We start from the raw sequence: 19950 nt of genomic DNA, 5'->3' as shown, positions 1-19950 counted from the left end.
AATCGGAAACACAGCTGGTAATATTTGGTTTTAATTCGGCTTTTATCGGGGTTTATTCTTTTGTATTTTTGTATTTTTGTATTGTGTATTTTTTGTATTTTGGGTATATTATTTGTTTTTAATATGCTGTGAACCGCCCTGAGTCCTATGGGAGAAGGGCGGTATACAAATTAAAATAATAATAATAATAATAATAATACCAAATGGCTGCCAGCTGAGACTTGAATGTCAACATATCTTAGTAATAGCATCTTGAGAAATGACACTGGTTACATTCATACAGCAGAAACCAAATAAACTGCTTTATAGTTTATTGCAGTGTGTGGATGCAGTTATGCAAAAAATTGCCCAAATAAAATCATAATTGATAATGGTGTTTTTCTGAACAATGGTATTTGTATTAATAGACTGTTATTGTCTTGTATTATAAAATTGTACATACTTTGCTTAAATGCATAATTTAGAGTCCAGGTGATATAGTAGGTCTGTATACATGCAAACATGCCATATATCAGGTGGTATTTTCAGTTTACAATTAGCAATGTTATTGATATTATATTGTATGTTAGAGTTAGAAAGCAGGGAGGTTAAGCCTTATATTTCTAGAGGTTTAAAATACTTGTGTTTATTTTTTTATTATTTATATAATGCCAAATACAGTAAAGCTATTGCTTATCCCAAGTCTAAATGCAAATGTCAATTATTTATGAGAGGTTTTAAGCCAACAGAGGCCATAATGGGTCTTGCAAGATTCATAGACTAGTGTAATTCATAGAATAAACAAAGTGGTTTGCTTTTAAAGTGAGTAGAAATGTTTTCTTTAATTTTTTTTTGCTATATTACTATATAAGTGCATATTAAAAATAGGTGTTCATAACATTTGTATTGCAAATTGGCTTTTCAAATCCATTTAACCCAAATTGCTCATATGTTTGCATTTGCAGCCTGAGACTTGGTCATTTCTTGCCTGCTAACGTGTAGTTCTCAATGCAAAGATAGGGGTAATCCAATATGTATGCTTGGAATGAAAACTGATTGGTAGGTTCATGAAAGTATCTTTGTCCTGTGTAAAATTGATATCCCAGAGTGCATAATGTCCCTGACAGACATTAAAGCCTGTGAAATCTAGTCCTTTCCATATGCACTTGTCTTTTATATATTTTTTGGAACTGCCACAAATGTTACAGAATTGGGATTGGGTTTTGGAGTTAAGAATTAGACTAATTTGAAGTTTATTTTATTTTCTCAAGTATCTAGATGACATTAGTGATTAGTGTTTTGATATTTTTTCTCTATATATAGTTCATTCCATTCCATTTATATTTAAACTATCTGAGCAGATTTCGCATGATTTAAGTTACCTATTGTCAAAAGAAGTTACCTTGATTTCTTAATGTTGAGACTCACTTGAGTCTTACCTGCTAAAACTGGCCCAATCAGTTTAAAAGAAAGTGATGTGTAACTCATGATCCTTTAGATCAATGTTGGTGAACCTTTTAGGCTTGACATGTCAAAAATTCAGAAAATGCCCAACTTTGCTGTGCTGGCATGTTACACAGGCACACACACACAGCCAAAGAGAATTATATTCTCCCCATTTAGGCCACCTTTAACAGTAGCATGTGGAGGCAGTGCTAATGCTAAGCCCCAAATAGAGGCCTGGGGCTCAATTTTAGCCCTAACCTCACCGCTGCCACTCAAAAAGGCCACCTGGTGTGTTCCCCAATCTGCTGTGTGCTGGTTATCTTCAGTCAGTATTCTCTTTTTGTTGACAGGCCCCTGTAACCTATCCAAGGCTGCTGCGGGTTACACGAGGCCTTAGGTGCTTGGGGCTTCAGAGAATATTCTTTTGCAGCCTCTGAAAACTGGAAGAAAGCACGCCCTGTTCTCACACAATTTTCAGAGAGTCCAGAGACCACGGGGCATATCCCATTCTCGCGTGGCCTCTCCAGCCTCCAAAAATCACACTAGAACAGATCATACTTTCAAGAATAACAGTAGTTGTTAGGTGTATTGTTGAATGCTGGCATGTCTCCCAAAACATTGTGGCATGTCACCATTGAGACCAGTGTCATAGGTGTACTACCACTGCTTTAGATTCTCCCGAATTTCAACTCCCTCCAGTGTAGCCAGCATGCCAATAATGAGGATTTCTATGATGGTCAGTTTATCAATCTCTAGTCTAAAACTTTCCATTAAAACACAAATTTTAGGCTTATACCAAACTACTATATGTCATTCTGACCATTTCTGCTTCACTTGTTTTCATGGTCACTTGTTTCTACTTTTTCAAAATAGAAACAGCCCCTTGGAAAACAAAGAAGGAATCAAATATTATAGAAAATACCAGGCACCTTTTTGAGGCAGAAGCATAACAGATACCCCCGTTCCTTTAATTTTTATTTTACTTGTTAAATATCTTTTCTCAGATTACTGCTGATGCTATACCTGAGTACTTCTCACAAATGTATTACTAAATAACTGTTTCTTATTACTACATGCTACATTTTTCTTAATACCTGGCTCTTTGCTATTTTTTTTCTTTGTCCTAGAAGATAAAATCTCCATGGCACCCTCATTAAATCTAGTGCTTTAGTAATTCTTCTCATGTTGCTATTATGGACAAGTGAAGGCAGTTTCCTGGAATTTGTCAGTCATCTTATTCCATGTTTATATGTTACTGAGATGGCATGTAGACAGAGCCTTTTATCCTGTCTGAACATCAGAAGCCTACCTCTCATGAATTGAATTTGGAATGTGGGTGACCTTAATACTTTCATTTTGCTGTCCTGCACTTATATTTGATATCTGGTATTTATTGGTTATGTAAACTGAATATTTCTTTCACTAAACATACTAGACTAGATTTTAATTCTCAACATTTTCAAAATGCAAGGTAACTTATCAATTTTATGCTGCATGAATTTGCATTGCAAGGCATTCTAGAGTCTCATTAACCTATCCCAGACTCAACAGACAACACATACAAATACTTTGAAAGGGAAGAAAATCAATAATGAGTCGTAAAATAGCAACCACATCACAGCATTCAGAACAGCCAGAATTCTAGAACAGTGCTAGTTGAAACAGCCAAGTTTTGTTCCACTTTGAGATCAGCTTTCCTCTGCATTCTTTAGCACATACACATTTAGAAGAGGCAGTCAGTTTTTTCCCCTCCATTGGACTTTGTAGCTGCAGAAACAAAATTTATGCTGCTTCTACTGCTTTCTAAGTGCAGTGCAGAGTAATATTTATGTTCTGTTTGTCACATAACAGTCTTTTCCTTTCAATTATAGGTAGTCCTCAGTTACATTACAGTGCTGCTGAATGAATGGTACTTACATCTGTTATGGCCACGGCAGCTCCCCCATGATCACGTAATCAAACTTTGGGTGTTTGGCAGCCCACCTACACTTACAACTTCATGTCTCCTCATCCACCTATCTCCCCTCCCCGACAATCTCTGCCCTTGTGGCCACTCTGCTCAGTGGCATTCCTTGGTGACAGTGGTACGGAGGTTGAAGTAGACCTGGTTATCTCCGAGACCGCCTTCTGCCACAGATTCCCTCCCATAGACCGGTACGCTCCCACAGAGTGGGCCTCCTCAGGGTGCCGTCGGCCAGGCAGTGTCGGCTGGCGACGCCCAGGGGGAGGGCCTTCTCTGTGGGTGCCCCCGCCCTCTGGAACGAGCTACCCCCCNCCAACAAGCTGGCCTGGCCTAGGGAGGATTTTAAATCGGGTTCATTTTTTAGAATATTTTAAATAACACAACTCTGAAATATTTATTCTTAATTGGTTTTATTGGGTGGGGACTGTATGTTTCTGTTTTTAAATATGTTGTGAGCCGCCCTGAGTCCCCGTTGGGAGAAGGGCGGGATATAAATCAAAAATAAAGTAAAAGTAAAGTAAAAGAAGCCCAGGACCTTCAGCGGTCTCAGCCAGCCAAGAGGTCAATGTCACGTAGGGCCGGGAGCTTTACCGATACCAAGGGGAATGTCAAAGACACATTGCCTACTTCTGCCCTAGCATCTCGGTAGTAATTATAGCTAATTCAGATTGCTTCTTTGTAAGTATGAAGTTAAGATGTGCTTCAGTTAGTATCAGTTTGCACTTAACTCTGATCTGTTGTCCTCTCAATTACAAGGCTTAATATTTGGTGGAATCCAAATATAATTTCTGCTGTCATTGAAAAATATTCACCAATTGATTAAGCTTGCTACTAATTACAAAGGCAAAAAACATAGAATTGTATTGTATTGGCATGATTAGCTATGCTCTTAAATTGTTAGAGGAAGCATCTTTATCCATGGTGATGAAAGACCACCCATGTGGCTTAATTTGCTTCATTTTTTCCTGGATTAAACAGAAGGTTAGAAGACTTGTTACTGGAATGCCAGGGGTACTGGACAAAAGGTTGTATGTGCTGTACTTTGAAGCCGTGTCTCAATTATCAGTGAGATGTAATGGTTAGGGAGTTGAATTAAAACTGGGGAAAGTGAGAATTAGGTTTAACCACAACCAAGGTTGCTTTATGGGTAGCTTTCAGTAAATCAGTCCTCCTTAGTCCACTTGCCTATAGGGTTTTATTGTGAGGAGAAAATGGGCGGAGGGAGTAATATCTCTACTGTTCCTGGAGACAAGTCAGTATATAAATAAATTATTTGAACAAGCAATATTGCTATTGTAGACTGAATTTAACTTAAAATTGTACGCTGCTTAATATGGGAGAGGTTAGTGGTCTATCTAGCCTTTTTTTATTGACATTGCTTGGCAGACACTTTCCTTCTTTCAGGCCTTCTTTTATGCCCAGGAGTAAATTTGGGACCTTTGGCTGTCGTAATATGTGCTTTATTATTGAGTGACAACCCTTTTCTGTAGTAAATAGCAAAAATCTCAAGCCAGGCATTTGTGTCTGTTTTTTTATGTGTTAATTTTTTTTATCTGGTGGTGAGTGTCTCAATTTCACAGAGGGAATGATATCTGGAGCTTTATTTGACCTTTTATCTATATTTTAGGCTGCCTGCGTGAAAATACGTGCTTTTCTTTGGAAATTCTTGTGATCCATAACAATAATATGTAACTTTGCTAGTCTTTTTCTGGAAACTTGGGTGTAGAAGAGCACCATGTGTATTTTAGATTTTTCCTTTTGAACAATTTACCAATGTCCGTATAACCTGATCTGGACAGTTCTGCAATTTATTTCAGCAATGAATGTTAACACCTTGTTACTTACATTTAAGACAGGGTGTTTTTGTTTTACTTACATTGTACTTTTCCTTTAAAAAGTTTGCTTTTGCTTACGCTTTGTGAAACTGGCTTAGCTTACAAAAGTCAATAGGAAAGGGTGAATCCTGTCCCTGTGCCTCTAAACTTCAGAGTGAAATGTTTGCATTATGACTGTTTAATTGCCGGAATAATAGCAAAAGTCATAAAAGTCCTACCTCTCACACAAAATAGGTTTAGGAGCTGGATAGGTGGTGGTAACAGGGACTACCAAACTCTTGTCCCAAAAATAGTAAATAAACAAGGATACAAAGACACAGAAGGCTTCCTGAAGAAGCCTCTAGCCCAGTGATGGCGAACCTATGGCACGCGTGCCAGAGGCAGCACTCGGAGCCCTCTCTGTGGGCATGCGCGCCATGCCCCGGAGATGGCAACTGTCCCTCTTCAACCAGCTGCCCGCTAATTCGCCAAAGTCCCACGTGGCTGGATGCATCCCAGCATGGCTGGTTTCCCTCCCCCCGTCCCATCCCTCCTGGCCTCGCATGCTCTCCTTTTCCTGGGCATGACCCACTGCATCGCCTCCTCAGCTGTTAGCCATCTGTCCAGCTCAGAGGCAGCTTCTCTGAACTTCTGGTGGCGGGCTGTGGAGCCCCAGAGTGCGCCGGTCGAGAGGGCGGCAGGCTGTGGCTGCTGATTGACACTATTGGCCCCAATGTGCTCGCTGGCCTCTCTGTGTGGGGGTCGATGGTGTCAGGCAGCAGCAGCCCCTGCCTCGCCCTACGACAATAGCACCCCAGCCCTGCCTTGCCTTGCCTCGCCTCACCCCGCAGGACGAGCCTCCTGCCCACTGCCCCACCTGCCAGAGACCCCCTGGATCTCTCTGAATCCTGCCCGGCCCCCACAGGCATCCCTCCCCATGAGCAACATCGAGGTGACCATGCCCACCTTGGCCACACCCACCCAGTCTGCCATGACCACCACAGCACGCCCACCCAGTGGGCCATGCCCACCTGGCACCTGGTGATAAATAAGTGGGTTTGGGGTTGCAGTTTGGGCACTCAATCTCTAAAAGGTTCGCCATCACTGCTCTAGCCATTTTCCCTGCAGATTTCACCATCAGCCACACTATTTGAAAAAGTTTAAATTTACAATCTTCTGAAAAATTTAAGGATTTCAATTAGAATAGCAGGTTTCTGAAGCAAATGTATTTCTACCTCAGTTTCCTAGACTTTTCCAGCTTCTTGCAAAAACAAACTGTTACTCAGAGATTGATGAAGAGATGGAAAACCTTGCTCTTTTCCAGCCACAGTCCACAGACTTCTGGTGAGTTCTTTGTTGTAAAAGGGTCAACCTTTTGTATTTATAGGAGAGGGAGGGGCTCAGGCAATCTGACTCTGCACATGATTAAGAGCCATGTGTCCCTGGGGAGGGGGGGGGAATGTATGTTGTATCTGGCAAGCAAGTTACAGTCACAACAGCTACATTCTGAGTATGAAAGGCTGGAATCCTTCAGTTAAAGAGTTCTGTATCTTTTATGTAGTCCTCGACTTACAACCACAACTGAGCCCAACATTTCTGTTATGTGAGACATTTGTTAAGTGGTTTTGCTCCATTTTACGACTTTTCTTGCCATAGTTGTTAAGTGAATCACTGCAGTTGATAAGTTAGTAACCAGGGTGTTAACTGAATCTGGCTTCCCCATTGACTTTGCTTGTCAGAAGGTTGCAAAAGGTGATCACATGATCCCAGGACACTGCAACCGTCATAAATATGAGTCAGTTGCCAAACAACTGGATTTTCATTGCATGATCATGGGGATGCTCCAAAGGTTGTAACTATGAAAAATAGTCATAAATCACATTTTTCAGTGCTGCTGTAACTTTGAATGGTTACTGCAGTGAGGAAAAAAAGTATTTGATTCCCTGCTGATTTTGTATGTTTGCCCACTGATAAAGAAATGGTCAGTCTATAATTTTAATGGTAGGTTTTTTTTACCAGTGAGAGACAGAATAACACAAAAATAATCCATAAAAATGCATTTCAAAAAAATTATAAATTGATTTGCATTTTAATGAGTGAAATAAGTATTTCACCCCTGCGCAAAACATGACTTAGTACTTGGTGGCAAAACCCTTGTTGGCAATCAAAGAGGTCAGACGTTCCTTGTAGTTGGCCACCAGATTTGTGCACATCTCAGAAGGGATTTTGTCCCACTCCTCTTTGCAGATCCTCTCCAAGTCATTAAGGTTTTGAGGCCAACGTTTGGCAGCTCAAACCTTCAGCTCCCTCCACAGATTTTCGATGGGATTAAGGTCTGGAGACTGGCTAGAAGCACCTTAATGTGCTTCTTCTTGAGCCACTCCTTTGTTGCCTTGGCTGTGTGTTCTGGGTAATTGCTATGCTGGAATACCCATCCATGACCCATTTTCAATGCCCTGGCTGAGGGAAGGAGGCCCCGTCCATCGTCCCTTTGATGCGGTGAAGTTGTCTTGTCCCCTTAGCAGAAAAACACCCTCAAAGCATAATGTTTCCGCCTCCATGTTTGATGGTGGGGATGGTGTTCTTGGGGTCATAGGCAGCATTCCTCCTCTTCCAAACACGGCTAATTGAGTTGATGCCAAAGAGCTTGATTTTGGTCTCATCTGATCACAACACTTTCATCCAGTTCTCTGAATTATTCAGATGTTCATTGACAAATTTCATAGGGGCCTGTACATGTGCTTTCTTGAGCAGGGGGACCTTGCAGGCACTGTAGGATTTCAATCCTTCACAGCATAGTGTGTTACCAATTGTTTTCTTGGTGACTATGGTCCCAGCTGCCTTGAGATCATTGACAAGACCCTCCCATGTAGTTCTGGGCTGATTCCTCACTGGTCTAATGATCATTGAAACTCCACGAGGTGAGATCTTGCATGGAGCCCCAGACCGAGGGAGATTGACAGTTATTTTGTGTTTCTTCCATTTGCAAATAATCGCACCAACTGTTGTCACCTTCTCCCCAAACTGTTTAGCAATAGTCTTGTAGCCCATTCCAGTCTTGCGTATATCTACAATCTTGTCCCTGACATCCTTGGACAGCTCTTTGGTCTTGGTCATGATGGAGAGTTTGGAATCTGATTGATTGATTGTTTCTGTGGACAGGTGTCTTTTATATAGGTAAAAAGCTGAGATTAGGAGCACTCCCTTTAAGAGAGTGCTCCTAATCTCAGCTTGTTACCTGTATAAAAGATATCTGGAAGCCAGAAATCTTGCTGATAGATAGGGGATCAAATACTTATTTCACTCATTAAAATGCAAATCAATTTATAATTTTTTTGAAATGTGTGTATCTGGATTTTTTGTTGTTATTCTGTCTCTCATTGTTAAAATAAACCTACCATTAAAATTATAGATTAGCCATTTCTTTGTCAGTGGGCAAACATACAAAATCAGCAGGGTATCAAATAATTTCTTCCCTCAGTGTAAATGAACTGTTGTAAGTCGAGGCCTATTTCTATGTCCTGTACAAGTTTTGGTAGCATATGGACAACAATCACAAGACAATTTCTAGATAGTATAACTATATGGCATGTTAGTCAAAATATTCAAAATTGTTTGATATTTTCAAAGAGTGTTGAATGTACTATGAATACAAATAATTTAGAATAGTGTCAAACTGCCAGCCTGCGGGCTGGATGCATCACATGGAAGCTGCGCCCACCCCATTGCCGGCAATGGCAAAACTGTCCCGATACATTGTGCGATGTCATGTGACTCACGAGTTTGACATTTCTGATTTAGAAGGTTACATGTTCTTTATCTCAGTAAAATATATTAACTAAATGTTTGATTGAACAAAATCATGATGGGTGGGGAAGAACTGTTGGCCTATCTGGTAATAATTGCCACACATGTGGAAGATTGAGATTTGGGATGTAAGAAATGGAAAAGGTCATGGATTACTAAAGCCAGGTATATGAAACATTTTTTTAAAAAAAAGATGTAATAAATATTAAAATATTCTGATTCTGTGGAGCAGAGTTGATAAATGCATATAGGGAAGTGAAAGATTTATTTAATTATGAATGAAAAGACTAAAATAACAGAACATGTGATTGATATTAATTAGATTGTGGGCCTGTATGAAAGTAGGAATTTATATGTTGTATATTTTTATGGGAGTATAAATGATGATATTAGAAGAACCAAGGCTGAGTTTTGGTAAAAATTGTGCAACTCCCCCCCCCCAGACATATTCATCTTTCTATCCTCTTTCAAGATAAGCAACGTTGTGCGAATCTTTGAAAAGGAGTATTACAAAAACATTAAAGGCTCAAGATCAGAAAAAGAAACATAGTTAAAGGTAGTTTATTCCAGTGCCCATTTACTCTATAATTTTTCTATTTTCAGGTTATCCTGGTCTAGAACATAACATGTATACGCTGTTCTGAGCATAGAGCAGATAGATTTTGGTGGTCTCTATTTGGACTGAAATGCATATTCTGGGTAGACGTTTTTCCAATAAAGAGTGTAATACTGGTAAAGGAAAAACAGATCTTGGAAGATCAGTGGGCACATATGGGAAGGAGTAGAAAGAATGCAAGATTTATCAACTTTGCCCAATCAAAAAATATGTAATAATGTTTTATTCTGAAATTCATATATGCATGATGTATGAACATCAACTTGAGTACAAAGTTATTTTGTAACAAGAGGGAAGGATGGAAACAAATTAATTACAAAAAAGTGATTGGGCCATTCTCCAGCATGACGAGTGGAGAATCCACCAATGGGTTTTGCTTGTCTTCTGCTCGTATAGACTAAGTCAGCCAAATTGCCACGTCCCTCTTCCTGGGGCCATCCCCCAGTCTCGACTTAGTCTTTTGCCCGACAGGACACACACCTTGGATCTAAAGATCAGGTCGTATTGAAAACTCTTAAAAAATTCTATTTCTAACCTTTCGGAGGCTGGGGGGGCAGTAAAGCAGACAGCGTTGCTAGCTACTTTGCAGCCGAGCGGAGCGACTCTGCGAGGCTTCCCCGAAACCCAGCTGATCTGCAGAGAGCAGACAAAGAGGCCGGTCACCATTTTGGCTCCGCGTGACCTCCGGAGCGGGGGGAACAAATCCTATCCCTGAGCAGAAGGCAGACAGTTCCAACCCACGGCAACAGCTGGACTGCCTATTCGAGGGCTCAGCACCCCAACCGTAGAGGCGGAGCGGACGCAATTAATAGAACTAGTTCGCGACCGCCATTTCAAGCCGTGCGTTCAGGCCACGCTTTTCAAACCGCAGCTGCCAGCCCTGCTCGGACTCCTCAAAGCAAGACGCCGGTAAGCCGCTGCTGGCTTGAACTGGCACTAGACGATCTATTCTAAGTTTTCCTCTTCCCTAAAAGAGAGAATAGGGCCGGAGCGGTTGAACAATGGGAGGGGGAAGGCAGGGAAGCGCGTGCCGCCCTGCTTCACTTACAGTGCCTTCTCAACAGATTAAGGTCATTTCTCGCTCCTACCTAGTCACCTACAGCCCGGCCCATAGGCAACCTACCACGTTATTAAAAAAATAAAAGGAAAAGGAGAAAGAGAAAGAGAAGAGAGGACAAATTGTCTGACCAACACGTGTGAGCGGGAGGTATCTTCAAGGGTGCTATACCTCTGCCAGCAACACAACAAAGGCTGATACAGGAGAGCACAGCGGGTGTCTGTACCATTAATTGGCATTGCCACCGGAACTATTTCCAGTCACTACCAGATTGCTCTCTGGCCTAGACCGGCCCATTACCAAGCCTCTTAACACGAGATTCCTCTCAGTCTTAGCGCTGAGATATCTCTTCTGCCAATGTCAGACACCAATGCTGTTCAGGCAGCGCAGGACTCCTCCATTAGTCTTGGACATAAGAGGCCAAGATCCTCCAACCAGGAAGCGGCGGGTAGGATCAAGGCCAAAGCAATATCTGGCAAAAGATCCTCCCAAGGCAGCGGATAAGGAGGCCAAACGTTGCCACCAGGCTCTGGAAAAAACAATTCTCTAGAGCCGAAAAGAGGCAAAACACAGCAGGAGACGGTCTAGTCCCACCTGCTTACACAGAGAAGGAAATATTTGGCCTGCTGCAGCCTAGTCAGGAACCTCTGGAACAGAGGCTGACGCAGACCAGTCAGACAGATCCCCCCTAAGCGAGGGGCCTAAGAATCCGGGGGCACCCGACGCACACTCAGCAGTAGCAGGGCTTCGTCCCTCAGACAATAAGGGAGCCCTGTCATCAGAACACTTACAATCCCTGATATCTCAGGCCGTTGCTCAGGCCATGGCCTCTTCAAGGCATCATAGGTCTAGAGCCGGGTCTGTGGCTTCAAGAGGTCGATCCTACCTTTCCCAAGAGGAAGCCTCAGCATACCAGGGATCAATTTCTCCATCTTGTTCCTCCAGAAGCAGGAAGTCCCCCACGGGGGACTATGAGCAAACGGATCAAGGGCTGTTAGAGGAGGATGATATATTCCCAGATCCTCCACCATTTGTGGGTCTCTTCAACCCCACTCTATTCAAATTCCTGCTCCACAAGGCCAGCAGCACCGCAAAAGTTAAAGAGACCAAGGCTCCCTAGGAGGGACCCTCAACATGTCAGGACACAAACAGCAGGGTATTTTCGCAGCCCACCTACACACAACAATTTATTCCCTGCCCCCCCTTTCTTCTTTGATACAATTCAGAATAATTTGGGGGCAGCGGGGTCTTTCCCTCCAATGGGGGGGGACAGACAAGAAGCTGTTCAACATAGATCCGGCCTTATCGGAGGTAATAGAGGTCCCGGCAGTAGATGAGCCTCTAGCAACTCTTTTTTCACCATCCACGGTATCCGGGGATGCGGCGGAGGCCTTGAAGTCTGAAGACAAGAAGGCGGAACTCACCATCCGCAGGACACACCAGGTCTCAACGTGGGCAATCAAGGCAGCCATTTCCAACTCCTTTTTCACTAGGACTTCATTGCTCTGGCTGCGCCAACTCCAGGCCAGGATCTCCCCAGAGGAGGAGAGAACCCACCATGACTTAAGGAGGTTAGTGGCGGCAGCGGAATTCATGGCAGATTCATCATTACACGCAGCAAACTACTCTGCCAGGGCAATAGCGTCCAACATCGCAGCACGCAGATTACTGTGGCTCAGACAGTGGCGAGCCGACATTAAGGCAAAATGGCGGTTGGCGGCTGCACCTTACAAGGGCGGCCTACTCTTTGGTGAGGCCCTCAACCCTTACCTGATAGAAAACAAGGACAAACGCAAGGTCCTCGCCCACCTCTCGAGGAGGACGGAAAGGAGAGTCTCCTCCTTCTCTCGCAGACAGCCTTTCCGATCAGAAGCAGGCCCAGAGCCTACTTCTTTTTCCCGTCCCTATCAGCCCAGATCAGACCGACAGGGCGACAGAACCGGTAACAGGGACAGATTCAGACAGCAATTCCAGTCAAAGCGGCCCTTTTGAGGAGCGGGGGGGCGCCCCTTTCTCAAATCCAAGTGACGGCGGGGAGGGCTCCCCCATTGGTGGCAGGCTGGCTCTCTTCGCACACAGATGGCAGGCCACCACCACCATGGACCTTTGGGTCCTAAATACTGTCAGATTCGGCCTCTCACTGGAATTCATCTCCAAGCCCCGAACCACTTCGTCCCTTGCCCATCACCCAAGGATCCGACCAAAAGGAGCCTCATCAAGGAGGCCATCCAGCACCTCCTGGACATCCAGGCTATAGAACCGGTGCAGACGGGACAACAGGGACAGGGATTCTACTCCATATTATTTATAGTCCCAAAGAGTTCGGGGGGGATGGAGAGCAATTCTAGACCTAAAAAATCTGAACAACCACCTGGCATACAGAAAGTTCAAAATGCAGACTCTCCAGTCAATATTAGCAGGTGTCAGAAGGGGAGACCTCCTGACTTCCATAGATCTGACGGAGGCTTACCTTCACATCCCTATACTTCCAGAGCACCGAACGTTTCTCAGGTTCTGCCATGCAGGCCAGCATTTTCAATACAGGGCCCTTCCCTTTGGACTTTCTTCGGCCCCCAGAGTATTCACAAAAATACTGGCAATACTCGCCGCACATCTACGAACCATCCTCGTGCGCATCCAGTGTTACCTGAACGACATTCTCATCCAATCCTTGTCAGTTCAGGCGGCACAGTCAGATCTGACACTGACCCTAAGAGCAAGCAAAACCCATTGGTGGATTCTCCATCGTCATGCTGAGAAAAGGCGTTCAGGTAAGACAACGTCCCTTCAGAAAGCCAGAAATGAATACGAACAATAATTATTTGATGGATATTAGATTTTTATTTTTAAATCTCCATTATAAGTACGTGGACTAAGAAACAGGCTTTTCATGTATACAGAAGGAAACAAATGAACATAATGTGATTTTATTACGATGAACAATTTAGAGAATTAGTAAAGGATAGACAGGTACTAAGAGGTTCCAAATTTATGAAATCCATTATTTGATAGCAGCAAGCATAGAGTGACTATTAGAAAAGAAGTTCTATTTAAAAAAGGAATTAGAAGATTCATTACTCAATTGAATGAATGAAAATGGACATCAGGAAAGAGAATGTAAAAGCTGCTTGGAACAGAGTGAGCAAATACATACGTCCACAGAAGTGGAACTACTTTGCTAATTGTGGAACTCTACATTTGCATACGTAGAGTTATGCAAATAAGAATTATGAAAAAAAAGATGCTTCATGGAAAAATGAGATGAAGGAGGCAAAGAATAATGACTATTGGAAAATAAGAATCAAAGTTAATGTATAATAAGTTAATGTATAATAGAGAAAAAGAGTTGTAAAGTAGGTATTAAGAGGTCAGAAACATGAATTAAAAGAAAGTGCAAAGCAGTTTTAATGAAAATGAGTGTTTCAGTAAGGGATGTAACATTTATTTTTGTGGGATTGTGGAAGTTACTCTGTAAATCCTCAAAAAGCCACAGCCTTTTAAAAAGTATATTACACTTCTATTTCTAAAGATCCAAACAGCTGCATGTCTGTACAGGTGACCTTTGACCTATTAACTGGCTATTCCAAGTTAAGACAACTGAATGAATGATGGGTTACAACTGGTCCTCAGAATTCCAGCTGTCCCAGCATCCTAATGAACATGTGATTACTATTTGCACTTACAACTGGTTTCCAAATATCCCACAACCATGTGATTGCCATTTGGTAACCCTGCCAACTTCCCCAGAAAGTCAAGAGGGAAATTGGTAGGGAAGGTCACTGAGGTATGTCTCCCACTCATGCACCCTTTCCATCCCCTATGCACTCACTCTGCGTAAGTCACTCATGCATTCCCATGCACACTCCCCAACACGCACTGCGTCACTGTACACCCCAAGCCATATGGTGTCTCTTGTGTACCCTCTCAAACCACACACCTCCAACTCCCCTTCACATCCTTCTTGATCTACCATGTTTCCCCGAAAGTTAGACCCAGCCCAATAGTAAGCCCTAGCTTGATTTTGGGGGTGGGCCTAATATAAGGCCTACTCCAAAACTAAGCCCTAGTTTTGGGGTGAGATCCACCCCTAAAAATCAAGCTAGGATGGGGGTAAGGGGGGTGAAGCTGCCTCACGTGCCCCGCATCCGCTTACTTTACCAGTAGGATCACCATAGCCAGGCCTCCCACACCCCGACACCTGTCATGCCGCTATTTGACTATTTCTGCGTCTGCTTGCCGCCACTTGTGGCCGGATGCCATGTGGCACATTGTGTCATTGCCGCTCCTCCCGGCAGGACGCCACATGGCGCTTTGGGCCACTTCTGCTGCTTGTGCCACGCTTCGGGCTGCTTCTGTTGCGGCAGGAGGCCACATGGGACTTCAAGCTGTTTCTGCTGCAGAAATGGCCCAAAGAGCCATGCAGTATCCTTCTGGGAGGAGCGGCAACGGTGCAATGCGCCATATGGCGTCCGGCGGCAAGTGGCCAAAGAAGAGGTCAAGCAGCAGCACGACAGGTGTTGGGGTGTGGGAGGCCTGGCTGTGGTGGTCCTAAGGTAAGACATTCTCCAAAATTAAGACCTAGTGCCTCTTTTGGAGGCAAAAAAAATATAAGACCAGGTCTTATGGCACCTCTCATACTTCCTTCCCTTTCCCTCTTCCACCCAGCAGCATCAGCCTAATTGCTCATGGGCTTGAGACATGCAATTTCCTGCTGGCTTACCCACTTTGGTTGTGGGAAGCTGGAGGAATTTGCCACCCCTATTGAATGTGGATTTCAAGTAACAATAGGAATTGGGATTGTAGCAGTTGCTGTCATTAAGCAGTGCAGTTGCACTTTACAGTTGCATTGCTTAGCAACAGAAATTTCTGTCTCAATTGTTGTTGTGAGTTGAGAACTACCTATACAATAGAGTGTTTATATGAAGAAGCTCTGCATTTGAATTCTGCTAAATCTCAGTTCTTAGTTAGATTATGCCAGAATTAGGATTTATATATAGCCCAATGTCTCATTTCTCTCAGTGCCCAACCAAGTGTCTTTGGGAAGTTAACAAGAAGCACCTAGGAAAGCAAGTGGTTAATTTACAGCATTTACTACAACAGGATAATAACCACTTAGTTCATGGCTTTAAGAGGGCAGATTTCTACTACTAGTTGTCAGTACATAATGGCATTTTCTGCAACATTAAAGGTCAGTGTGCCATTGAATAATAGAGAGAAACCTGAAGGAAAGTGCTGTTATATTAATGTTCTGCTTGTGAATTTAATATATTGTATATATTCACATAAGCCCATTTATGTATAAACTGATCCTTGATTTTTAACAAAAAAAGTCATAAAAATGTCATCCATGGAAAAGTTTTGTATTTAATTTTCACAATTGGTTTATCCACGGGTGGCAAATTTTTCATGGTTAAAAATTTGAGGGATTGCTTATTCATGGATGGAATTAACTATGAGTATAGGATATATGGATAATTTTAAAACATATATACTCATAAATAACCCCAGCTGTGAATAAGCCTAGCCCAAATTTTGGATGTATTTTGTTACCTAAAATTCTCAGATTATCCCCAAGCATATGACAGGCTTTTCTCTCTTATACTCTTTTATAGGGGCATCCTCTGTCTTCTCATTTATGTAGAAGTAGGAAGAAAATTTGTGTTATCTCCAGTTTTCCACATTATTGGATTCACAGTTAATCATTCCACTTTATTTGTAAGATTAATGGGAGATAGAATCAAGCTACGTTTGAAAACCGTAGTTATAATACATCAATAAGAATTAATACATGAGTGAGATTAAAAATATATTTTAACATCTTGGTATTTGCCATGTTAAATGCAGATGTTTATTGATTTTACCAAGGGGGGGGGAAAGAAGAAAATAATGTGAGTATAATTTTTGCTCTAAGATGTTGTGGAGTAAAATTGCAACTGAATCAGTAATTATAACTTATCGCAATGCTATCCAGAATCAGTAAATATAAAACACAGTTGTAAACAAGTAAATATATTTGAACTAGATAGAGATTAATGCATTAAATGTGTATGGCAGTTCACTTTGGGGAAAAAAAGTATAGAATTATATCCTTGAATGTTCTAATGAAAGTAATTTTAAAAAATGGAAATTTTGCAGGGTTTTAAAATTAGACTGTCATAGGTGGCGTACACAACATGTATTTTGATAGAATTGTGTGTGTGTGTGTATCTCTTTATCTCATGGTGGCAAAGGGGAGTTGGAAGTAGATATAAGACAGGCAACCATGGCTCCTGTTGCTAGGAAGCCTTTTACGTAGAACATTTTATGGCATGTTTTTATTTAGTTAGTATCTACACAGCTTAGTTGCTACATGATAAATAAGGACAATTATATACTCAAAAATATTCGCAGACAGTTAGATTACAGAGATTTATTCAACAGCATTTTTAGAGGCTGCACTGTTTTTACAAGACTAAACCCTGGATTTGAGTCCAATAGAGCTTGTATCTTGAGAAAAGCATTCAGTACGCAAAGTAATAATTTCAACATAATATTAGTATTGCTCATTTCTATGGAGGAAAAACCATACTAGTAATTTGTTTATATTTTCAAGAATATTCCAGTAGTTTCTGAATTTCTTTAACAGTGAATTTGGGGAGCTGGCAACTACTGGTAGTCCTTGACTTGCAATCACAATTTTGTCCAGAACTTCCATTGTCACTTGGTGCAGTTTAAAGCAAGTCATCATTAGACTAGACTAGACTAGACCCAATTTTATTTTTTACCATGGTTTTTAGGGTGATCACTACAGCCATTAAATAAAGCATCAAGATCCTTAGGTGAATCTAGCTTCCCCAATTGACTTTTCTTGTTAAAACTGGCTTGGAAAATGGCAAATTGTAGTCAGATGATTGCAAGATACTGAAGTCTTTATAAATGCAAACCAGCTGCCAGGCACCTAGATTTGATCACATGACTGTGGGGGTGGTACAAGAGTTGAAAGTTCAAAGATGGGTCATCAGTCACTTTTTCCAAGGCCATCATAACATTAAAATGTCATTAAACAGTTGCAAGTTGTATATATAGTGTCTCTCATATACTTATAGGTTCAAGGCAGAAATACAATAATGTTTAGTTATTTTTCACATTTTTAAACCACTCATTTCCCTTATAACTCCTTATATCTGGGTTTATAAATCTTACTGAGAAATAGCAGGTATGGAGAGACTAGTTACATATTATTTTTTTCCTGGATCAAATCAGCATGCATTACTTTATAATATTATCTTGCCTCATATCAGGAGCATAATGTAATGAGTAACACATCAGGAACTCGATGTATTACTGAGTCTTGTAATATTGGTTCCATTTAAAATTGAAATATTTACTATCTTTTTTTTTTTTACTAGAGAGCATGATTAGAATTATGAAGTAAGTTAGTGTTCCTTCTGCTCTGTTGCGCACAAACATCGTTGTGGATCTGACACTGTTTATCTAACAGTGCACTCAATACTGCTTGAGTAGGGGAAATTGCACAAAACAAGTCCAGTGCATCAGCATTTTCATTGTATACCGAGCTGAGTCTCTTCATATGGTCACATCCCCTTTTTAATCCTGGTCCTCATGTTTCTTTCCCAGTCCAGCCTGTTTTTGTGGTGTCTGTTGCTGGTCTCCCTGAGCTTATGTTCTTGTGGTTTGAATGTTTTTCTATGTGGCTCAGTGTGTTAAGACCTGCAGAACTTAAGTGGTGGTATTCAATTGGTTCGACAGGACAGTGATCTAGCATTAGTGGTTTGTGGTAAGCAGAGAAGTGATGGCTGCTTTTAAGTTGGATTTCCTCCCAGAAATGATGGTGGATCATTGCTCCTTGAATGCCAGCCCGATGTAAGTATTTTGTTTTCAAAGTCATCTACCTTGATACTGATTGCTTTGAGTTTGTTATTTTGAAGGGTTTGGGGGTGGGAAATTTGCTCAATGAGTTTAAAAAAAAAGCAAATACATGTATTTAGATTATAAAAATAGAGCCTGAAATATATTTAGTTAGATCGATGTTGGGCAAAATAGCCAATTGTTCCATAGTGGGCTAATTCTAGGGAAGTACATTTTATTTGAAAATATGCAGCTAATAGTAATAAAGCTGTATATTGGCATGTCATTCTAATCTAGGAAGTAATGCCCTAAATACATGTAAATCTTTATAGCTTGATATTTAGCACATTAAATATGCAATTTAATGTACTATATTTCTTCATAATTTATTATATTTTAAATTCAAAATGTTGTAAAAATTAATTTAGTATGGGTAATATAGTTATCAAAGCATTTCAGTTATCTATGATTTATTATTGAAGTATTCACTACATTGGAATAAATTGGCTTCAGGTAAGTGTGCAAAGTATGTTCACTTATTTTTCTTCAGATAAACTCTCAGTATGCTTTATGTAAAGTACATTAGGGTCCCTCAGTCTTTATCAATATATAATAACTTCTCTGAACTAATAGTTTGACATGGTTGTGTGTGTCCATAGAGCTTTATAGAATATAAGAGATCAAGTCTCTTCCTCACTTATCTTGAGGAATCTTAATTCAGTGAAAGAAAACCTGGGAAGGGGAAGAAGAGTTGGAATTAGAGATATATAGGAAATAATGCATTACTTCAGTTGGAAATATTTAGAATGAATCACACCAGACATGGAAATGTGTCTATCCACACTTATATGCTAAATAAATTGCCTATCAGATAGTACTCAACGATTATAGATGTATTTAGTTTTACTTGGTAATGGTTTAAGGCAGAAATCCTCAGGTATGCATTTTATTTATTTATTCAGCTTGTAGGGCCTCCCATATCAAACAAATGACTCTGGTGAACAATCATAAAATCAATTAAAGCCAAATTACAAGCACAATACAAAGAAAATAAATACAGCTGCCAAGAAATTACAATCCATAGATGTTAACATAACCAGAAAATGGGACCCTTAATACACTCGGGGCCCCAGCACATAACTGGGTCTTTAAGATCTTACAAAAGGCCAAAAGGGTCAGGGCTATCCTAATCTCTGAAGGGAGAATGTTCCAGAGGGCATTTTTGTTAAGCTGTCAGTGTTAATTGTATGTATTTATTTTATTTTATTTATTTATTTAATCCCATTTATACCCCGCCCTTCTCCCGAGGGACTCAGGGCGGCTTACAGGTAAATAAAAACAGTACAATACAATATCTCTAAAAGCCAAATTAAAATATATATTAAATGACCTGTATTAAGTTTAATATTATAAAATCCCT

General features: G+C 41.1%; 1 protein-coding gene across 1 annotated transcript in view; it reads left to right on the top strand.

Moving 5' to 3' along the window:
* CELF1 (CUGBP Elav-like family member 1) overlaps positions 1-19950 on the top strand; it is a 55279-nt gene that overhangs the window by 5466 nt on the left and 29863 nt on the right. Inside the window, 2 exon segments of the mRNA XM_029285265.1 lie at positions 6443-6546; positions 18432-18545. Coding sequence (XP_029141098.1) covers positions 18475-18545 — 71 coding nt within the window. The 5' untranslated portion in view covers positions 6443-6546; positions 18432-18474.

This window comes from Protobothrops mucrosquamatus, unplaced genomic scaffold, assembly GCF_001527695.2.
Source record: "Protobothrops mucrosquamatus isolate PMUCROS unplaced genomic scaffold, P.Mucros_1.0 scaffold1452, whole genome shotgun sequence".
Classification (NCBI taxonomy): Eukaryota; Metazoa; Chordata; class Lepidosauria; order Squamata; family Viperidae; genus Protobothrops; species Protobothrops mucrosquamatus.
Note: the sequence above shows the minus strand (reverse complement) of the source record. Positions and strands in the feature narration are given on the sequence as shown.